The 24251-nt window shown below is 38.6% G+C and overlaps 1 protein-coding gene across 6 annotated transcripts in view; it reads left to right on the top strand.

Annotated features, from left to right (window-relative positions):
- TRPS1 (transcriptional repressor GATA binding 1) overlaps positions 1-12745 on the top strand; it is a 258255-nt gene extending 245510 nt beyond the window's left edge. For all 6 annotated transcript variants that reach the window (XM_086695104.1, XM_086695108.1, XM_086695105.1 and 3 more), the window contains 2 exons: positions 2738-2860; positions 6117-12745. In XM_086695104.1, the coding sequence (XP_086551230.1) occupies positions 2738-2860; positions 6117-7178 (1185 nt within the window). In that variant the 3' untranslated portion in view covers positions 7179-12745. The remainder of the gene's footprint in view (positions 1-2737; positions 2861-6116) is intronic.
- Positions 12746-24251: the final 11506 nt, after the last annotated feature.

Genomic DNA, 24251 nt, shown 5'->3' on the forward strand with positions numbered 1-24251 from the left:
ACTTTCCATTCTCATATTTGATAAGATTGACACAAATGAAATGCATTTGATAATATCCAACTATAGATCTTAAGCATCTCTAAAATGGTCAATAAGTAGATTAAGGAGATGAAAACAAAACTAAAAAAGTATTTTTCTCTTACAAAAATATAATTGAATCCCTTTGACAAAGAGCTACCTTACTGGGTATTTGCTGTGTCCCTGGCACTGTTTTAATTGCATCCATTTGCCCACATCCTATAGAGGCTCACACTTTAAAGATGGGGAAATTGAAGCTTTGCGAGGTTAAGTGACTTGCCTAAAGTTGCACCTGGAAAAAGGCAGAAACATGTTTTGAATGCAAGTAGTCTGACTCCTAAATCTGATTTTTAACCTCCATGCTATACTGACTCTGGGTAAATGAATCCAGAATACCCCTGATGTCTTTAAAATAAGGTATAGTTTTCCTAAAATATACCTCTTTAGTCGAGCATAAGTGCTCCTTAAAGCAAGATATGCCCACGGAAACCAGTGCTGTAATTTTAGGACTTTCCCTCTAACTAATGAAGGGCATTTTCTTTGCAAGAGAATTAAGCACAAAATTGTGCAAGGATTGAAACGCGCTCTGAAACCAGGATTACACCCACTTTGGCATGCTGTGTCAAGCACCCAGGGCATAAGGAAAGAAAAGCAGGCTGGAGTGAATGGTTACACAAATTTGAGCCTCAGCCATGTATGTGGGTTAGTTTCCAAATGGACATTTACATTGCCTTTATGTGGATCAAGTTGGTGTTTATTTGCCAAACGTGTTATTTAGATCTAGGAAAAAGATGGCATGGCCCCAGGGGAAGTTTCACAATTATACCCTAACTAGGCTCCCCAACCTACTTCAGATAAAAGGGGCCCCAGAATGTTTGATAAACATAGCATCTAATAGTTCATTCATTTTCAGGAGGGAGCAGTCTCTACTTTTGCAGTAGGTCCCATCTGGGACTTGCGGACTGACACCCAACGTTTGTCGTCTCTCTAACCGTGATGCGTTCCTGGTCCTGACTTGGGTGGAGAGGGAGGAAAAGGGGAGCAAGCGATTATCTTTGTGAAAAATCTAGCTTTTATTACATCACCTAAAGTAGCGCAACCTGCTACACTAATGAAATCGTGTTCTTGGTTGAAAAGGGCAATTGTTAGCCTGACTTTGTGCACACTAAAAACATTCCCCCAATCTTGTTAAATTATTGCTCTCATTTCAGATTTTTATAGCTGTGCAGCTTACCAGCCCTCATTTCTTTACGTTTCATTCATTTTCCTTGTATTGATGATTAATGGAGGATGTCGAATGTTAGAGTGAGCAGGCATCAGCAATTGCAAGATCATAATTAGTTTAGCTGACGAGGGCCTCTGATAGCACTTGCATCTGGATGGAAAAATTACCCTATAGGGAACTGGCTGCTCACCAGGTCTTTTTAGTGATACATTGTGAAACACCCGATGAATCAAATGCCCTTTCAATGCCAAGAAAGTGTTCCAGTCTTGAAGCCAAAATTATGTCTGCAGAAAGCTTTCCATTTGAAATGTATCAGAGTACAATTATAACCATTGTATTTTCTTGGCAAGAATACCACTCGTCTACAGTATGGACTCAAGTTAAATAAATTGCCTAAATTTTATGAATCCCTGAAATTTTGACTTATGGTATTTGTAATTCTAAATTTATAACAAAATAGGGTTCCAGCAAGACTTTTTCCACTCCTTATCTAACGTGAATATTTTATCATTAAAGGCTTCACTTCCTAGAGAAAGGAGAGCGAAGTTGCAATTCAGGCTGTCTTTTTTCGTAGCAAGAGCATTTCATTTCCTGCCTGTTCGCGTTTGCGCCTACAAACACAGCCTGACTTTTGTTTCAATGAGTTTAATGGAATCATTACTTGATAGCAAGAATGGAACAAGCAATGCTAATTATCTACGTTTAAATATTCCTAGATTATTTTTGAATCTGGTGATTACGGAATTCAGCCCACTAAAATCAATTTGTATTCGGAAACGCTTGTGATTTCCAAGTCTGAGGCAAATGAAATAAACAGCCATTGATGGGACTATGTTGTCTGGCTTAAGCAGGCACCTCATAAGGGTTCTCAGTAACACTGTACTTCTAGTTGGCACAAGTTTATACTGGTCCCCTCAGCTTTGGGAAGTCGAGGGTGTTCTCTTTCAAAGTTTACAATTGCACACCAAAAACTAGAACTGAGTGTGCTATACTCTCTTCATACTTGCGTTGCATGAATGACATACAAAAAGACACAAATCAGGTTTAATTTTAAACGGTTCGCATGGCACATTTATTATAAGCTGGACTATATGTTAAAGCTCAGGTAGCATGCGGTCCCCCCTTTCTAAAGTGTATTGAACATATTGCCAGGTTCTGTCTTTTGACTTTTGTTTTGACACTTTTAAAAGGTATATTTTAGGGTTCAGCATTTAGGAGCCGTCATTAAAGGCACAAAACCCAAAGTTCAAAAAGTTAAAGCTGTTTCTGTGAAAAGCCTTTGGTGTTGCACACACCTCATCCATCACTGTAGGGTTAATTATAATGAAAATCAGTGGTGCCTATTAAACACAATTGAACCTGACCTCATTATGGGCAGTGTGGTTTTATACTGTCATTGTTGCTAGTCTAAAGACAAAACTCCTGGGTTGATTTGGTCTAACTCCACTGATCATGTGACTCACCTCTGACCTTGTGTTTTTTTCCCTGTTTCAGAGGCGTAGAGGCTCGGGTGTTTTTTGTGCCAATTGCTTGACCACAAAGACCTCTCTCTGGCGAAAGAATGCAAATGGCGGATATGTATGCAACGCGTGTGGCCTCTACCAGAAGCTTCACTCGGTAAGAACTTGTTAGACTGTTTGAGGAAAAGCTTTTTAAAGCAGCCTGGTCTGTGGTGTGATGTGTACCATTCCCTGGCTTGCAATGCCTGCTCCCGCAGAGTTTAATACAGTCACTTTGAGAACACATGTGATTTATGGTGAAATGGCCTTCAGTGTTATGGGGAGATACATTTGAGATCATTAGCGATGCATTATGCTTCTTTTGATATAAAAGAGGAAAATGATTGATTTCTGGGAACTTTTTGTAACAGGTAGTCAAACTAGTGGTTATCAGACTTTGGTGAAATTAGTTTAGGCAGAAAGGAGAAACCTTAAAAGTTCAAAACTACGTAAAAAATGTATACTCGTATAAAATCTAGGGCAGGGAAAGGGTGCTTATATTCAGCTTAACTTTAGAATTTGCAGTTGTCATCTTGGCTGCTTTGGGGGCTGGAAGTCAGGCGCGTTCAGAAGAGTGGTTCTGAACTAGGAGCCACCAACACCAGGTAAACCTCTTAGGTTCTTCCGATAGACTTATTCCAGCGAGGCGTCTGAGGGCTTGAACAGCGCACATCCCAGCTAGAGTAAGGTGCGAAGATGCTTTGTGTTTTCAGATCTCTGGCTGACTTCTTTCTGTGCCTCACTGAGGTCCTTCCGGTCCTTTCTTGTCAGATTTTAGTTAGAATTCTAGAATAAAGTTTAAACTCACAAATCCCCCCCTCTATCTGTGTGTGTGACTTCCCGAAGGATTTTTTTTTTTAGTTTAGAAAGTTTATCTGCTGACAAGAACTGCCTTTAAAAATAGGAATACCCCACTTAGTAAACAGAAATCTATTTCCCTCTGCCTTTTTCATTTTGTTTGGCATTTTACCATAGCTTGTAGCACAGCCAATGAATAAATTACAGCTACAGGGAATACGGTTTTAGACAAAACGTCCTCATAAATGAACCATTGGAAGCACTCTTTAAAAAATGCATGCTGCCAACAATACTAATTGGTGGTAAACTGTAAAACCTTAGTTATTACATATAGCCAGCAGAAAGATTCTCCCCACCACCACCACATCAACTTACTTTTTCTACACCTTCACCATTTAAACACAGCAATAAGCTTTCATTTAATGAGCACTGACATTAATGATTTTAATTGAACTCTGGCCAATCATAGGCCAAGAATTAATTAAACCACTGCTCTTCCAGGTTATGATAATTTAACAACTATGATATAAAATAAACTCTTTTTTATAATTATTTTAATATTCATCTCTCCAGAGACAAGATGTGTTCGGTTTTGAGTTTTTTTTTTTTAAATCATAAATTTAAGTACATAAAGGTTATGCTCACATCCCATGTCAAAGACTGTTACAGAAGTTACAAAGATTTTAAAAGGGTACAAATGCAAATTTCCGGTTTCCTTACAAGATATAGATTAAATACTGCATATTTCCGTAATACAAATATGAGCTCTTTAGAAACCTGAACATTCTCAACAAATGAATATGGTATATCCAAGGGATGTGGAATTTTCATCCTGAAACCAGTAATTGAATTGTCAGCAACAAGTGTGTTATCTTTCTTGCCTTCAAAATGCCTCTGTGACAATAGAAACATTCCAAAAAGGATTTAGACCCAGATCTTGTTTAACATGTAAAAGATACTCTCTTGCATTCAAGTGCATTCTTTCTGGGAATTATTCACAAATTACTATACACACACACACACACACACACACACACACACACACACACATATATTCATATTCTATGTAGAAATGATTTGCTGATTTAAGTAATCTTTTAGAAAAATCAGGTTTTAGCCACTTAAAGGTTTCCCTAGGGGCGCCTGGGTGGCTCAGTCAGTTTAGCGTCCGACTCCGGCTCAGGTCATGATCTTGCAGTTTGTGAGCTCGAGCCCCATATTGGGCTCTGTGCTGACAGCTCAGAGCCTACAGCCTGTTTTGAATTCTGTGTCTCCCTTTCTGTCTGCCCCTCCCCTGCTCATACTCTGTCTCTCTCTGTTTCTCAAAAATAAATAAATGTTTTATAAAATTTAAAAAAAAGTCCCTAAATTTTCATCTATAAATATGCATTAATTTATTAAACTTATTCTTTTGATTTTATAAATCAAAGAGCTCTTTACTACAAGTAAAGTTATTAGTATAGTCTTGTCTGTAGAGTTTAGTCCTATAATCTAAATACCAATCATAAAGTGCTTAACCTGAATAAAAACCAACCTGAGTGAAAGCATTCGATCTGAGCACAGAGTAGAATGACGTATCAGGTATTTGAACCAAAGCTACAAAGGAATTTGTATTTTCACCAGAAAACAAATGCTTCACCTGTTAACAAGTAAAATCTTCTGTAGTGATTATGCATGTAAAATACTATTAAACAAGGAGAAATAAAAGTGAGAGGTTAAGAAAAAGTCTCCTACTGATATGGCTTTGATTACCTGATGTCTTTCTTCATGATTCTGTTCATTAGTCTTTGATTATTTATGCTGTGATATTTAATAGCTTTATATCCACATTCGCAGTTATTTAGAAGAATGCATGTATTGGTCGGCTCAGGCTACCATGACAAGATACCATAGATTGAGTGGCTTAGACAACAGAATGTATTTTTACACAGTTCTGGAGGCTAGAGGTCTGAGGTCAGAGGATCAGTGTGGTTGGGTCCTGTTTGGGGCACTCTCTTCCTGGCTTACAGAAAGCCACCTTCTATGTCCTCATCTATCCTTCTCTGCCTCCTAAAGACCATGTCTCTAGCTACAGGCACATGGCCGGGTAGAGCTTTAACATACAAATGAGGGGACCCAGTTCAGCCTGTAGCAATGTATAATTTTTCCACAGTTGTCAATAAAGGCTATCGCCCATGTTCCTGTATTGACATCTTAGTGCATGACTCAGAAGTTGAGAAATATTTCAGAAAAATCACGTTTCTTCAAGTAACTTTCTATACGGTTTTATCACTCAGTGCTGCAATTCCAAAATCTATTGAGTTTGGAAAAGCTGTTTTTAAGTAGATTAAAGTTTTCAGTCCTCCCTGCGAAGTTGGACATGATTTAATTAGGCTAAAATAGTGTGCTTTGGTTACTCCCTCTGATCCCGCTTAGGGCAAAAGGAGGAGATTTAGTAAATCTATAACATAAAGTCTACCCTTGCTTTGAACTTAAGCGTGGTTCATATTTGTGAGGAATTGTTAATGCATTTTAATGCATTTTTTTAATGTTTTCCTTTTATGTGTTGTATGTGTGTGTGTGTGTTTTCTCTGCAGACTCCCAGGCCTTTAAACATCATTAAACAAAACAACGGTGAGCAGATTATTAGGAGAAGGACAAGAAAGCGCCTTAACCCAGAGGCACTTCAGGCTGAGCAGCTCAACAAACACCAGAGGGGTGGCAGTGAGGAGCAGGTCAACGGAAGCCCCTTAGAGAGGAGGTCAGAAGATCATTTAACTGAAGGTCACCAGAGAGAAATTCCACTCCCTAGCCTGAGTAAATACGAAGCCCAGGGTTCATTGACTAAAAGCCATTCTGCTCAGCAGCCAGTCCTGGTCAGCCAAACTCTGGATATTCACAAAAGGATGCAACCTTTGCACATTCAGATAAAAAGTCCTCAGGAAAGTACTGGAGACCCAGGAAATAGTTCATCCGTATCAGAAGGGAAAGGAAGTTCTGAGAGAGGCAGTCCCATAGAGAAGTACATGAGACCTGCGAAACACCCGAATTATTCACCACCAGGCAGCCCTATTGAAAAGTACCAGTACCCCCTTTTCGGACTTCCCTTTGTACATAATGACTTCCAGAGTGAAGCTGACTGGCTGCGGTTCTGGAGTAAATATAAGCTCTCCGTTCCTGGGAATCCGCACTACTTGAGTCATGTGCCTGGCCTACCAAATCCTTGCCAAAACTATGTGCCTTATCCCACCTTCAATCTGCCTCCTCATTTTTCAGCTGTTGGATCAGACAATGACATTCCTCTCGATTTGGCGATCAAGCATTCCAGACCTGGGCCAACTGCAAACGGTGCCTCCAAGGAGAAAACGAAGGCACCATCAAGTGTAAAAAGTGAAGGTCCCTTGAATGTAGTAAAAACAGAGAAAGTTGATAGAAGTACTCAAGATGAACTTTCCACAAAATGTGTGCACTGTGGCATTGTCTTTCTGGATGAAGTGATGTATGCTTTGCATATGAGTTGCCATGGTGACAGTGGACCTTTCCAGTGCAGCATATGCCAGCATCTTTGCACGGACAAATATGACTTCACAACTCATATCCAGAGGGGCCTGCATAGGAACAATGCACAAGCGGAAAAAAATGGAAAACCTAAAGAGTAAAACCTTAGCACTTAGCACAATTAAATAGAAATAGGTTTTCTTGATGGGAATTCAATAGCTTGTAATGTCTTATGAAGACCTATTAAAAAAATACTTCATAGAGCCTGCCTTATCCAACATGAAATTCCCTTCTTTTATTCTTTCTTTTGATGAGTAGGTTACCAAGATTAAAAAGTGAGACAAATGGTCAGTGAGAAACAAACGAAAAAAAAAAATGGAAGATGGTAAATAGTCATGTTTTAGAACCTAGCAAGTCAGAACCATCTTGGCGAATGTGTACTGTGGAAACGGTCCATAAGAAGTATCTCCAGACTCTATTATGTTTGTAAAGGAAGAGATCAAAGCTATCTCGAATTTGAAAGGGTTTACAGATTATGATACTAATGCAGTATTGGGCTGGCCATTGGTCCATTTGTTCATCAACCCATAAATTGTTGCCTAAATTTAGAAGTATCATGAAATCCTAGGCAGATGAGGAGAAATCTAATCTCCAGGGCAGTGAAAGGAAAATGGCGCCTCTTACATCAGTCTCCTCTCATTGACGGTGTTTCGGATTTAGACCTAGAAATGTGAGCTGTGGTTAGGCTTGGTGAGAGAGCAGCGAGGAAAGTGACAGACGGTGGCACAGTGATTTGGGCCAGCCCTGCCTGTACATACACATGCACACCCTCTCTGATATTTTTGTCCTTTAGATGTTCAGATACTCCTTTCAAAAACAGTCCTTTCATTTGCAGTTTAGGTTCATTTTGTCCCAATATATATGCCTTTTTAAAAACAGTGCCCTCAGTGCTTACGTAGTAATTCTTTTCTTTAGCCAGATATTCCTATCTTGTATGTGATGAAGCAGTTTGGATTTGTTTTTTTAAGCCTCCTCTTGGTCACCGATCTCACTTGGCACATTGTAACTAAAGGGATCCCCCTCAGTCCAAAAGATTCGATGGATATAAAAGTTCAGACCATGGGCTTAACTTGTTCAGAATACATGGTATTTCTCCATAAGGTAACCTGCTGTATTTTATTTATTTCCTTTTGGTTAAATATAATTTCCAAACTTTGTGGCCAGGCAGCGTCTAAGGTTACGTTACCACAGACTGATAGTTGGTATATGTACCAGTCACTCCCTTCATTAGGTTTATACAGGTTTAGTTAAGTAGCATTAAATAGGATTCTTAGAAGTATATCTTCATAGTACTTTTAATACTTCAGGCTTTGTAAAACTATCCATGAAGGGAAAACTCCTCAGCATAACTGCTCAGGGAAATAGGGCTAAATAACTAAACATTAAATAATTGGTTAAAGGTGCTGTTAGTCGAGCCTCAATGCTTGCTACAAGGATGTATGTACAAGGACTGACTTTAATAATTTGCATTATATTGTCCCAACCAGTAGTTTATTTTTTGCCACGGAGATGTAGAAGATATTACAAGCTACTGGATGCACTGTCAGATTAACTTATTTCATTAAAGAAGTTGGGAGAACAAATAGGAAAAAAAAAAAACTTATTTTTCTAGTAAATATTAATGTATTACATTTCAAATAATGGTGCCTGACATATTGAATAATTATTTTCTACAGTGTACGTATGCAACAAAGATATTCCATCATGCATTAGAGTCAGTTCTGGCTCTGCCTAGCTGTTTACATTTGCAAATGTAGCAAACAAGGAAATGAAGCAACTATTTCTATTGCGGTAGATATCTTTTGTGTGTGTGTGTGTGTGTGCATTAAAGTTGTAAACGGTAACATGAAACAAATGAAAGTTCTTGATATAATGGTATGGAAAACAAGAAGGAAATGAAAATATTTTTATGCCTACTTAGGAAAAAAAAGGGTAGCACTATTCATTCCAAGTACTTTCTTTTTTTTTAATTTTTAAGCTCTTAACTCACATTGTTATGCTTAAAATGATAAACATATATCCTCTTTTTATTGCTTTGTCTATGTTTCAGATGAAACATTTCAGAAATTATTTTGATAAGTGCTGCTGGAACCCGCAGCACTGATGTTTTTATTGCGTTCTGTAGCCGCATTTGCACTCATTTTTACATAATTCCCAGTCGCTTTGTTATTGTTTTTGTTTTGTTTGGGTTTTGTTTCTTTTTCCCAGTGCCAGGTCTTTGTTTCTTAAAGTTGGATGGCAGGTAGAGTTCAACCAGTTTGTGACTGTCTTAGTGAATGAAGTTAAAATGTCTTTTTGATGTGTTGTCATTTCCATTCTTGCATTTTTTTTTTTGTTTGTTTTCATGTAAAAAAAAAAAAAAGAGAGAAAGAGACAGAAAAAAGAAATCAGGACTAAGCCTTCAGCTTCAGTTTCATTTTTAAAGGGCCCTATTCTGGTCTCACCTGTCCAGCTCTGATATTCACATAAACTGAAACGAGGAGGTGGAATGAGAAGTTCTAACAGTCAAATTATGTGATGAGAATTTTATCTTTCTTAGGAATTTCAATGAATGCATCTCAAAATGTACAGGCAGACTTGAGAGGTGGCCATGAAAGATCTCAGAAAGAGAGGAGATTTCCCAAACAACGAAACAATGTTTCATTTTCATTTTCTTAGTAAAAGGACTTAGTAACGAAGTGCACTGTGGCAATCCTTCAGCAACATTACACGTGGACTGCTCAAATCAGTAAAATGCCAGAAGTTTGGTTAACTTGGGTATGACTTTTTGGGCAAAGCTACTCGGTAGACAATTTCTCCAGTGTGTCGGACACAAACAGGTTGTTCATTTTTGGCATGTATTCCTTCTGTTTTTTGTTTTTGTTTTCTTTTTTCAACTGATTTTTGTTTTCTCAAGACAGACATAGTAGTAACGATTAGCATTGGAAAATACATATCACTATTCTTGAAATATTTATGGTCAGTCTACTTTTGGTAGAATATTCTTGGATAGCATTGACACGATAGATCTTCTTCCATATTCTTTTATTATTGATTATTTTATTTTCATTTTTGTTGTCATTATTATACATATTTTGATGGAGAAGAGGTTGGGCTTTTTTAAAAAAGATGAAAACTTACTGTGACACTAAAATACCCCTGTTTTTTGACTTCTGAAAGCCTTTGTTCCATCTCACAAAATATATTACAAAAGTGGTTGGTTGTTATTTTAATTTGGTTTTAAGGTTTCCAAATGATTTTGCCTTAAAATGTGATATTAAATGAGCTATTTAGGTACTTATCCTTTTTTTTTAAGGACTTTCAAGATGATTTAGGATTTTCCCCTCTTGGAAAAGGCTTCCCCTATGATGAAAACTATATGCCAGCTAAAATTGTATACCATTGAAAAACTGTAAGTCTTTTGAAATTACTTGTCTCTATTTTGAATCAAGTTTTGGGTCAAATTTTAGGTCAGGACCAGCTCATGCATTCATTCTTCCTTTTCTTACTCTTTCTTTCTTCCTCTCTCACCCATATATTCATACTGTTGTTTGGGATAGAAAAATCATGAGCCAGCCCACCTTGGAAGGATGTGGATTGAGAGACACTACAGGACTCTAAGTGTATGAGAAAAGGATGGAGCTCTAAACCTTAACATGTTAACTCTGTAGTTCAAAAGGAAAAGAGTGTGCCCATTCTTTCTACATGACATATTGAGATGTTCTTTTAAAAAATCAACTTTTAAGATAGTGATGTTTTATTCTAAACTGTTCTCTTTTAGTAAAGGTAGATTTTAGAAAACAAGCATGGGGATTCTTTTCTAAGGTAATATTAATGAGAAGAAAAAAAAAGTGATTATCTTTAACAGCTCTTTGTTGAAGCCTGTGGTAGCACATTATGTTTATGATTGCACATGTGCACATAATCTATTATGATCCAATGCAAATACAGCTCCAAAAATATTAAATGTATATATATTTTAAAATGCCTGAGGATATACATTTTTCTCAATAAATCGAAAAGTATCAATACTGCTATTAAAATAATTATTAGCCTTCTGCTGTGTGGCTGCAAAACATCACAAGGTGACCTGTCTTGAGACTTCTGAACTGCCTGCCTATTTAGTTAGTGAACATTAGCGCAATTCTAGAGTGGGGATATCTGTCATCCAGTGGTGGAAACATGGAGTAAAGAAGCTGGTGGTCAGTTTCTGTGCTGTATGCCAGCCTTTTCCCTACAGTTTACGTGAGCTCACGGTCTTTGGGTTGAGGGTCATGGCAAAAAATGCAAGGCATCTTTGGTAAGCAAGTAGGTGAGAGCTTGCTGACTGTCCCTAGATCACAGGAGAAAATGGTGGAATTGAAATTCAACCAGAATATGAAACAAAATATGCTAACCAAAGGTAGGTAGTGTCAGGTGGAATTCTATGAGTAGGCAGCTGTAAATGAGAAAAGGTAGAAAGACATGCATTGGGACTTTGAAGGGCTGGGTTATTTTCCAAAAGAAAGACTTGGCCAAGGGCAGAGGGATGGCTTATTTGGAGAGCACTTCCTTTTGGTTTTCCATTACTGTTTCATAGCCGATTCACACGTTCCTGATAGCGGTGCAATTGTTGAGAAATCATCCACAATTATTTGCAGTAATTAAGACCTCTGAAAGATGCTAGGGCAGAAGTGTGTGAAGTCAGGGATGAAGAAAATGTGAAATTCAACATTGATCCACACATGGAAACTGGATAATGTGTGGTTCTCTTGAAAGGAAAGGTAGAGCTGTAAGCTTCACTCCGTCCTACACCAGAGAAAAGCGAGAGTAATTTTACATGGAAATAACGTATAGCCTTCATCAGAGAAGATGGTCCTTCAGGACCCATAAGTCCCCAAACTGGATCCTGATTCTACCCCTGGTTGTTTTTCGTTATATGACCTGCAGCAAATCACTTTTTCTTTTCATTCCTCAGGTTCCTCACCTGTAAAATGGAAAAAAAAATATATTAATAATAATAATATTAATAATAATAATAATAATGGTAATGTAGTACTTGTTTTGTAAAGCACTTTGAGATCCTTGGTTGAAAGGCACCATGAGAATGCCAAGTATTATTATATGGCCAAGGGGCTTATTTAAACTCTCAGTTCCCAAGGGCCAGAAAAGGTTGGGGTCATGTTTCTTAAAAAGATGAGCTGTAAATATCATACCAGGCAGCCTATAGTGTTGACTATGAAGAGGCAAAACTATTACAAGGCTGATAAAACCATAGTTTCTTAATGGCTACCAACAAGGCAAATATCACAGTAAGAAATGCCAAATTCCTTAGGGCGGACTGTTTGACAACATGGAATTGGGGGGGGGGTGGGACGGGGTTGGGAAACATCTCAAAATGCCAATGTAAAATTAACTTACAGCAATATTCACCAGCAGAAAATGTCTTTCATACGGAATGATTTCATGTTGCTAAGAAAAAATTCAATTTGTAGTCCTGATTTGAATATTAGAATGTTGGCTATAATAGTCTGTTCTTACAACACATGGAATTTTTTTTGTTTTATTTAATTTTGTTTTCATAGTGCATGTTCATTTCTACTCACAAACATGTTCTTGGTGTATTTCTTATGCAAACAATCTTCAGGCAGCAAAGATGTCTGTTACATCTAAACTTGAATAATAAAGTTTTACCACCAGTTATATATAATGGCGTTGGTATGGTTTATATGGGTTCACTTTCATGCACGTAGAAATAGGAAACACAGACCATTGTGACATATAGACAGGCTCTGATGAGTTGAGATGGTGAAATCAAATCACCATTCTCAAAAATAAGACTAAGATTGAAAGGTCCTGGAGTCTCTCAGCTTGTTTTGCTTTGCTTTTTTTTTTCTTTAACCAATCTTTTATTGGTAGATCTTGTATAAAAGAAAAAATATATATACTAGTTTCTTGAGGAGGGTTAACAATAAAAATTGTGTTTATTTCAAAAACATTTATTAAGTATTGAGTGTTGAGTATTGGGTAATGATTGTTTTACGATATATAAAAACTGCGTTTGAAGTTTAACTTTAAATTTTTTTTTATTTTTTTTTTTCAACGTTTATTTATTTTTGGGACAGAGAGAGACAGAGCATGAACGGGCGAGGGGCAGAGAGAGAGGGAGACACAGAATCGGAAACAGGCTCCAGGCTCTGAGCCATCAGCCCAGAGCCTGACGCGGGGCTCGAACTCACGGACCGCGAGATCGTGACCTGGCTGAAGTCGGACGCTTAACCGACTGCGCCACCCAGGCGCCCCTGAAGTTTAACTTTGATTCATTTCAGTGTACCCACATGTCATGTGAAGATCCTGATAATCTCCATAAATTCATATTAATATATTAATATATTACACACATTGTTTGCTTAAAATGAAATTAATCAGAGGAGGGTTCCTAAAGGATGATTTTGAAAGAGGGAAGCGGCAAAAGCAATCAGAAACCCAGATAGGAAAATGACATGGGTAAATTCACCTAAGTGTTTTTTTTGTTTTGTTTTGTTTTGTTTTGTTTTAAGTTTATTTATTTATTTAGAGAGAGGGTGAGAGCCCGTGAGCAGGAGAGGAGCAGAGAAAGAGAGAGAGAGAGAGAGAGAGAGAGAGAGAGAATTTCAAGCAGGCCCCACACTAAGTGTAGTGCTTGATCATTCAGGGCTCAATCTCAGGAACGATGAGATCATGACCTGAGCCAAAATCAAGAGTCCCGGTGCTCAACAGATTGAGCCACCCAAATGCCCCCACCCAAGTATTTTTAACCAGAAAGAAAAACACAAAGAAGACAGGACTTACAGTATTTAAATAACTTATTGCTTCGAAGATTTGTTTTGAAAATTTCAAATGAATTAGTATCTACCCCCCTTACACAACCTTCTAATTTTTGTGAGCCTCAACTTAACAAATCCTTTTATTATTTGTTTTTCTAGCTCTTTCTCTTTTCTCTTGCTTGGAAAACAGAGTAAAGACTTTGAGGTGCTTTCATAATGGTAAGAAGCTTCACAGCTGGAGGCAACATTCTCTAGATAAAAGTGGAGTAGAAATCACTTAATATGATTTCTTTATATACAACTTGGTTTTTCTGTCAGGGAGCACGTTTCACATAAAGTTGAATCCACTTTGTTCTCACCCGGAACTGTCAGAATCCCATTCAGAAAGAGCTCTGTAAGCATCAGCTGTTTACCCTTGTTGGAGGGGAAAGAAGATCAAGTTAGCACTGTGAGTCCTCACCTTACCATCTCTGTGAGGGTAGAGCAGGGGTCAGAAACTCAGTCACACAAAAGAAACAGGCAAGTGGCTTGTGTGGGTGAGCCAGCTGGGTGGAGACCTTGGGAACTGGAGGGCTGGATGAAAGGTAGCCTTTCCCCGTCTCTTAAGAACAGTGCCAAGCTGACTTGGGTTGCAGATTTTCAGTTTTTAAGAAAAACTGGACAAAGGTAATTTTATGCAAAATCTCCTAATTTTTAATGTCAGTGACTGACTTTTTTTCTTTCTTTCTTTCTTTTTTTTTTTTTTAATATTGCAAGCCAAGCAAAACACTTGTTCAGAATAAATTCCCCCCGAGACAGGCAATGTGTGACCCCTGGAGCTTGAACAATAGTGAACTCTGGTAACTGGCAGGGAGGAAATTGGGCAAAGCGCTGAGGTTAGCTGTGGTTCCTCTGGGTTTTGTCTCCGGTCCCAGTGCACCTCCAGCTCTGCCAGGAAACCCGAAAGCACCGTGGCAGCAGCACCTGCCTGATTCTTTCAGAGCCAAATTTGCTTAAGACGAGAAACATTTGCACAGAAGACAAACAAGCCTTTTTTTTTTTTTTTTTTTTTTTTTGAGCGTACTGCTAATTAGTTTGTACTTTTGTTCTCCGTCATTGTAACCCCGAGTACGATTTTCCTTTTTTTACCACACTGGTGCGAACTAAGACATTTCCCAAACTATTAAAAGTTGCTACAGTTAATGTCCAGTAACGTCCAAGATGTCCTTGTGGCCCTTTTCATGTCAGGTGTTTGAGTGAAATTAACAGCAGTAGAAAAGTAAAGCATTAACAGGTGATGAGGAGGGACGGGCTTTTTCATGTTATAGTTGATAATTTTAATGAATAATGTCAGGATTTTCTTTAAATAAAAGCAATGTTTATAATGAAATCTTATTGCTAGTTTTAATGATTTTTTTTGAAGTGTATTTTTATTTATTTTGAGCAAGAGATAGCAAGTGGAGGAGGGGCAGAGAGAGAGGGAGACAGAATCCCAAGCAGGCTCTCCGCTGTCAGTGCAGAGCCCAGTGCGGGGCTCAGAGTCACCAACTGTGAGATCATGACCTGAGCCGAAGTCAAGAGTCAGACGCTTAAGTTGTCTGAGCCACCCAGTTGCCCCCTTATTGCTAGTTTTATAAAACTGTTCTCCAGTATGTTTAGGATGTCAGTAATCTGAAAGTCACCTTCCGTCAATGTTAAAATACTTGTATAGGAGGTAACAACGACTTCTTCCAACTTTGTTTAATAACAACAATAATGTAATATTGTTATATATTATATTTTATATGTATATAATTTAACAAATATATATTTTAACAAAATATTAACTCTTTTCTTCAGGGAAGTAGTAGAGACTGGGGTAGCAAGTGCTATTAGCAGAAAAATATAATAGAAATTCTTTAAATTATTTCCATAAATAGGTGAATTTCCAAATTAAAACTGCAGAAGCACTAAATTGTACGCAATTTCCCAGGAATACTTAGAATTCAAACCCCATGAAGACATCACAGACCTTTTCGCAGAACAGGTACCACCTGTTATGTGAAAGCAATGTCTGCCTTCATCATGTTTACACATTAGCCAGTTTTTAGACTTAGTGTACTCTACAACCAGTGGTATTTTCTTCAGAGCTTAAATCTCCTTAGATATTTTCTCTCTATGTAGCCCACATATTACCCAATGAATTCATGTATCTGAAAAAACATAAATACACCAGCTAGTTTACAAAGATCAATTTGATATCATTATGATGGATTATTTTCTACAACTTTATTGTTTGTAGTTGCCTTAATTTTTTTTCTGTAGTGAAATTATCGTTGCCATTATTCTTGTTTGTTGGTTGGTTGGTGATGACCCATGTAGTATAAACCCAGGCTTCATGCATTCATTCAACAAATACCAACTGAGTATTATGTTGGTATTTGCACTATTCCAGGCATTTGGACTGCCTCAGTGAAAGAAAGCAGACCCAAACTCCTCTATTTGTATGGAAGGGAGACAGACAATAAACTTACACACAGTAAACAAACATATATATAGTGTTTCATGTTAGAAAGTGAGGTATGCACTAGAGAAGAAAAACAGTTCAGGGGCAGTGCAGGGGATGGATGCCATATTCATTAAGCTAACCAACAGTACAGCCATCATTTGAGCGAAGACTTAATGGAGGAAATGGCAGAGTGAAGAGCTCATGCAAAGGCCCCAAGGTGAGAGAGTATGTCTGGTAAGCTTGAGAAAGAGCAAGGCAGCCAGTGTGACTGAGGCAGGTAAACCAGAGGGAGAGTATGTAGAAACTCACTCAGAGGTGAAAGTATGGACGTAAGAGGAGATCAGATCATTTAGGACGTTGTAGGCCACTCTGTGGAGCGTGGCTTTTATTTTGTCTGAAGCAGGGAAGTATTTTACTGCTTTGAGCAGAGGATTGCTGTTTGATGTATGTTTTCATGGGATCATTCTCTTCGATGCTTGGAATAAATCCTAGGAGGTGAGGATACAAGGATAGAAGGAAACCAGGTTGGGTGCTAACTTAGTCATCCCTGCGAGAGATAAGAGGGACAGAAAAGCAGTTAAAATTCCAGAAATAATCTTAGAAGGAGAACAAACTAGATGGCCTGGATGCAGGGTGTGAGACAAAGAGAAGAGTCAAGAATTATTCTAAGATTTTTCATCTGAGCAAACTGAAAGAATGGATTTGATGGATCGGATTTGGAGTGGGGAGGGAAAGGAGTGAAACTGGGGACTAGCTACAGTTAAGGTCCAAAGGTCAAATAGATGGTTAGACCTAGGAGTTAGAAGTTAGGAGTTAGCCATAGCATCTAGACAGTATTCCAAACTATGAGACTGGCTGAGATAATCTAGGGAGGGATTATACACCCAGTATTTGAAATCTGGGCAATGAGGAGACACTCGTGAGAAAAACTGAGGAGGAAGCTGCCTGTGTGGTAGAAGGAAAACAAAAGGAAGTTATCTTAGAAGCCAAGGAAACAAAAATGTATCACGAGGCAGGGGGCAATTGACCTGAGAAGATACTGCTGATCGGTCAAGTAGGAAAATGGTCTCTGGCAGGATGGGCTATATACTTTGTGGGGCCCAGGGCAAATTGAACATGCAGATCCCCTTGTTCAGACAGTGCCATCAGAGTTTTCAATGAAGCTCAGGACCCTGTGCACCTGCACAGCTTGCATATGCCCATGAAGCTGGCCCTGGTCAGCAGCACACTGACAAAAGCAGTTTGGAGCCATGGATGGGAAAGTCTGATGGAGTACTTTTTTCTTTGACGTTTGTTTATTTTTGAGAGACAGAGCACAAGCAGGGGAGGGGCAGAGAGAGAGGGAAACACAGAATCCAAAGCAGGCTCCAGGCTCTGAGCTGTCAGCACAGGGCCCGATGCAGGGCTTGAACTCATGAACCGCGAGATCATGACCTGAGCCAACGTCAGACGCTTAACCGACTGAGCCACCCAGGCGCCCCTTGATGGAGTACATTTAAGAGATGTTTGGAAAACAGTATACAAAGGATTTGGGAAGCTTTTCGCTATAAAGGGGATTGGAAAAAGGAGTGCTAGCTGACAAGAGATGTTGAATCAATCGAAAGTTGTTTTGCTTTAGAATGGGAGAAAGAAAAACATGTCCCTTTGCTAAGGAGGATGATGCAGTAAGGAAGGCTTTATTCGTCTTACCAGAGAAGAAAACAGCTGGAGTGATGTTCTTTGATAGGTGAATGAGTGGAAGGAGATAGAATCTTATGCCCAAGTGGAGAAGAGGACAGTTCGCATTCATAGTCACAGTTGGCAAAGCAGACTGTACACACAGATGTTGGTACATGTGCGGCTATGATAGTGGAGTGCCCAAAAGCTCTATTTTTTTGACAAAATGTTTTTCCTGTGGCTCTACTGTTCTGCCCGTTACCCCATTCAGAACTTCAAAGCATTTCACTCAGAAACAAGGCTGCTTATACATTAAACAAGGCAATATTGTTTCATTATATCCCAATGGCATGTGGATATTTGGATAAAGTCAGAAAACTGTCACATAACTGAAAATGGTATTTGAATCTCACTTTAAAAATTGCTTCTGTAAAAATCTGCCCCAACATACTCATCTTGTTTAGTTCAAAATGGTATTTCTCATTTTCTTAATTCCAGTTTTTCAAAGACACATGGATCTTGTTATGCTAATAAGCAACACCACAGCAAGTATAGCGTTCTTCGTTCTCTTAATACCATTTCCTGAAGATACACCCAATAAGAGGCAGGTTTTTACCAGGTTTTCCTTATGACTGCAATTGATTTTTTTTGAGTGAATTAGTTCATGTGTGCCAAATACTGATTCCGGACTCAGAACTGTGCACGAGCAGTATAAAAGACACAAAAGAGTTCAAATTTGCTGCATACTCTTGATTATACCACACAGGTACAGTCGATTAAGATATAAGGTTGCTTAGTTACAAGTTTTTTTTTTTTTTTTTCATTTGGGGCTTTTTCTGAACCTTTCCTTATTACATTTCATTTCATTCATTTTAGTACCCTTGACAAAAAGTCTTCCCATTATCTTAATAAAATTTTGTTGAAATTTGAGGAGAACTTCTCTGTTATTCCCACTATGACTTTTAAATATAGCTAATATGTTCACAGGAAAGGCTTTAGTATTTGGTAACGGTTCAACTTACAGCGTTAACTTCTAAGAAAGCACTTGAAGAATGGTGTCTTACCTTAGATACCTAATAAAGTAAAAAATCAAAACTTGAAAACTGAAGTAAAGTGAACTTCAGTGACCCACAGATGTTTTAAAGAATGAAAGTTGGGGGCGCCTGGGTGGCTCAGTTGGTTAAGCGTCCGACTTCAGCCAGGTCATGATCTCACGGTCCGTGAGTTCAAGCCCTGCGTCGGGCTCTGTGCTGACAGCTCAGAGCCTGGAGCCTGTTTTGGATTCTGTGCTGCCCTTTCTCTCTGCCCCTCCCCTGTTCATGCTCTGTCTCTGTCTCAAAAATAAATAAATGTTAAAAAAAATTAAAAAAAAAAAAAGGAATGAAAGTTGTTTGGTTTTTCCTATAATATATTGTTCTTTAATTTGTAATCTGGTAATCAGCCAATAGTATTTTTACTTATTTTATTGAGAGAGAGAGAGAGAGAGAGCAGGTGCATGGTGGGTGGGGGTGGGGAGACAAAGGAAAGAGATAGAATCCCCAACAGGCCCTGGTACTGTCAGCGTGGAGCCCCATGAGGGGCAGGAACTCACGTCCTATGAGATCGTGACCTGAACCAAAGTCGAACGCTTAACCAACTGAGCCATCCAGGCACCCCAGTCAATGCTCTTTCCTCAGTGAGTGTTCTTTGCCAGCACCAGCTGTCTTTGCTCTGTAATCCAGGCCTCACATTTCCTACATGCATGCAAACGTTAAGGTAAGGCCAGTTACCTCATGGGCAGTAGTGAATGTTTACCATCACTGAGAATCATGGAGTAGATTGCCTGATACACTTACATTACTGGCCAATGATGGCAACTGAGACTTCAGTATTCTCAAATGCAGTGGAAACTCTTCTTTCTGAATTGGTGCTAGCTGGCCCTCATTTCCTGGACACTCTCATATTTGAAGACTGCAGTTAAGCTTTTCTTGGTATCTTTGGTTGAAGTTGTCCGCGGCAAAAAGCAGGGGGGAGCCTTTCTCACTTCATGCCTATGCATCCTCCGCCATCTGTTCTCCTTCCAGACCCTGTTCCCTCACTAGCATCTTATTGTCCAGAAGGAAATGGATTGTCATTTGCTTTTGAGGACGTTAGATTTTTCCTTGCTGTTTTAAAAATGATTTCGTGAAACTAAAATTTGGTATAACTTCCAGGTGCATTTCCTTTGACTCAAATCTATGGGCTTAACACCTTAACAAACTGAGTAGACATATTTGCATTTCAATAACCTGAGTATAAAGATGAACACATCATTTTAACAAGGCCCTCTCCAGAACGTCTCTTTCCCAGACCGTGCTCGCATGTGAGCAAGTGTTGAAGCTACTAAAACTTCCTCCTTTTAGCTTTCTTGCCCCAACCACTTTAACCTCAAAAACAAACTCTCAAGTGTTTTATAATTAACAAGAATTGTTCTTTTTAAGACAAACACCACTATGCGGCTCTGTTGATAGTTAAACTCAATTATAGAATGCTCTTTTACATAGAAATCCATTTTTAATATTTTTAAAGGTATCAACACCAAGAGAAAAGAGTACTGCCTGTTGACACACACCACTGTTCACAATGATTTTTTTTTTTAATTTTTTTTTTCAACGTTTACTTATTTTTGGGACAGAGAGAGACAGAGCATGAACGGGCGAGGGGCAGAGAGAGAGGGAGACACAGAATCGGAAACAGGCTCCAGGCTCTGAGCCATCAGCCCAGAGCCCGACGCGGGGCTCGAACTCCCGGACCGCGAGATCGTGACCTGGCTGAAGTCGGACGCCCAACCGACTGCGCCACCCAGGCGCCCCCACAATGATTTTTGACAATTAATTATTTTAAAGTAGACTAAGGAGGGGCGCCTGGGTGGCGCAGTCGGTTGGGCGTCCGACTTCAGCCAGGTCACGATCTCGCGGTCCGGGAGTTCGAGCCCCGCGTCGGGCTCTGGGCTGATGGCTCAGAGCCTGGAGCCTGTTTCCGATTCTGTGTCTCCCTCTCTCTCTGCCCCTCGCCCGTTCATGCTCTGTCTCTCTCTGTCCCAAAAATAAGTAAACGTTGAAAAAAAAATTAAAAAAAAAAATAAAGTAGACTAAGGAAATATAACTCAACATTTTATAAACATTAATATATTAGATTGTGTTTTAAAAAAATTCTTTGGAAGGAAGACATGAGAGATGACAGCAACAACTAATTTAAAAGTTGTTTTAACATGCTGACTTGATTTCAGGGACAATTTTCATGGAATTCTTGGAAAAATTTTATAAACAGTTCCCATTATATAAAAACTTGAGGTACTAATAATTAATGTTTAGGATCCAATCAGCCATCAAAGAGATTCTTCATTTTCCTTTTTAAACTGTGTTTTTCCCATTTATTCATGTTTGTTTATGGACTATGTTTATCAATAGAAATAAATATATGTTAATACTTCAGCAAGTTGGTTAACGTATAATCAACCATCTACCACTTCCCCACCATGCAAAGTTTATAAAAGCAGACCACCAGGGCAATCTATATACCGTCTTTCGGTAAGCTAGAGAGCCAAGGCTGGCTGGCTCTTCAGGTGCCCTATGCAGATTCCTCCATGCAAAGAATTGAGCTCTGCACTTTCTAGGCACCTGTTAATTTTCTATTTCCCATGATACATAAATCAAGTTGGCCTTATCCACAAACATTTCTAGAAATTCTGTTGGTTATAGGTAACATCCTTACAGATGGGATCCTTAGGGAGGGTGTTCCATCATAATGGGTTTGGTGGAAAATAAAACTAGATCATTATTTATATTTTTACATTGTCAGAACATAACTCTCAAAATGTTATGAACAGCAAAAACATCGTTCTCACAGGGAGAGTGAGCACATGCAAAAGTTCTAATTAACTCCTTAACGAAGAAACCAGCAACAGGACAAAGCTGGTTCAAAAAAGGATATGAAAGACAAAAAGAAAGAACGCTGGAATAAGATGACTAAATTACATGCAATATGGTTCATGTCTTGTTGGACGATAATGATCATAACCTCTCAGACTGCCTTCATCATTGGATAGGAAAATCATTGTGACTGATCCGTTTTCCATAAGGTAACTTTATAGAGAAGTAAAATAGTTATAATAAATAATTATATTCTCTGGGAGAGTAAACAACAACAAACTTTTTAGATCACGCTTGGTATGACCTTGAAAGGTGAAGCAGTTATTTTTGCCTCATTTCCCAATTTGGTTATTTTTTTTTTTTTCTTAACAAATACAGAAGCATCTGGAAAAAATTTAAAAACATTTGCATCTTTCCATAGTATAAACTTTCAAAAATGGAAGTTACTTCTCCCTGTGAGTTGTGTTATGAATTAGTTATATAAAACAACAGAAGTGTACTTTTTGTAAAAAATGATTTGAGGGGCGCCTGGGTGGCGCAGTCGGTTAAGCGTCTGACTTCAGCCAGGTCACGATCTCGCGGTCCGTGAGTTCTAGCCCCGCGTCAGGCTCTGGGCTGATGGCTCAGAGCCTGGAGCCTGTTTCCGATTCTGTGTCTCCCTTTCTCTCTGCCCCTCCCCCGTTCATGCTCTGTCTCTCTCTGTCCCAAAAATAAATAAATGTTGAAAAAAAAAATTTAAAAATGATTTGATTTGATTTTCCCGACTTATAACTCGAATCAAATTCACCACATTCAAGATTACTCAAGAAAGATCCCTACTTCTAGCTTCTGACCAATTATAAGAAATTCCTTAAGGAAAAAGAAAAAACCCATGAGAACATAAGAACGCGGGTATTCCAAGCATATTTAAGGGGAAACATAAATAGGTATTTTTTAACATTTTGAAGTGAGTGGTATCTCATGGAAGCATCACAGAAGACTAAAATTCAGACAAAAGCTTTCTGCTCTCAATATTTTATAAATCACTATCACTTCCTTCTTTTCCAAAGCATTGTAGGGTGTACCAAAAATGCCTCTTTGGGCAGAAGATACTCTCAATTTTTCTCTTGGGAAATCAAAATGATTCTCCCACCCACTACTAGTTATACTTTGCTAATCTAGCCATTATTTTTTAAATAATGAGATGATGTTACAGATACCAATTGCAGACAATTTCTTCTCCAGCTACTTGCCCATCGTCTGTTTAAAACTTTGTATATCTACCAGAAGAGGGCAGGGAAGGGAAAAGGAGGTAAACTATATTAGAATGACTATTGCTTGATTGGAAAAGACAGAGCTCATTATTCCTTGTTCTTAGTTCCTCACATTGTATCTAGTAATATTGGGCATTCAATAGGCATTCTTTTGGATTAAAAGGAATCACTTGGTAATGACTCTGAAAATGTCTACTAGAGGAAAAAGTTTTAACATCAACAACAAAAGTAACATTTGGAGAATATTTTGAAATGCGAAGTCTTTGGAACTGTTTTCCTTTACCTACTGAAACTATTTTAAACGTAGTAGTCACTAAATAAATACTTACCGATTAAATTATGAAGGGTCAAGGTTTGGATGTACATAAGCAAGGACCGGGAATGCAGGGAGCAATCTGTTACCGAAATGTACACGTGAGAAACTGCCAAACCCAAGTTTAATCTTGACTTACTCATTTGTGGGCCTCACAGATGAGCTACATCAGAATCAAAGAAGTTCTCTAATGTGCTTCTACCAACTTTTCTTTTCTTTTTTTTCTTTTCTTTCTTTTTTTTTTTTTTTTTTTTTGAGGCCATAGGAATGAAAAAAAAAGTGTCCCTGAGATTTGTCTGGAGTCTGGAGGTGGGTGGCATCTGGGCCAAGGCGTACGTTATAGACAAACTTCCACTGGGGAAAATGTGGTGGTGTCAGTTTTTTAACATAGTGATTTCATAGTTCTTCCATCCAACATTTATTCGGGTTTGTTGAAAAACATTGCTTGTATTAGGGTAGCTATACATCCTGTCCTCTAATTTACTGTGTCAGTAGCTAACACCCTCGTAATAAACACCTGAGAGCCATCTGAGTTAGCTCCCTTTTCTTCACACTTGAATTCAATCTTTGAACAAGACCTGCACATTTTACCTGCTGTGCAGTCTTCTCCTCTGTCACCTACTCTCTGCATCTCTGCCCCTGTTGAGGCATCTTTCTTCTGTTCAAGGTCATAGCCTCCTACATGGATATAGTTTCCACACGGTTGCCAGGTGAACTCCGCAAAATGCAAAGCTGACCTTGTTATTCCCCAACTTTAAGACCTTCGTGCTTCCTGCTTAGTTTACGGAATAAAACACAAGGGTTTTTGCATCGTAAAGCCTTCAGTGCCTG

Source organism: Puma concolor, chromosome F2, assembly GCF_028749965.1.
Source record: "Puma concolor isolate L17-30 chromosome F2, mPumCon1.1.hap2, whole genome shotgun sequence".
Taxonomy (NCBI): Eukaryota; Metazoa; Chordata; class Mammalia; order Carnivora; family Felidae; genus Puma; species Puma concolor.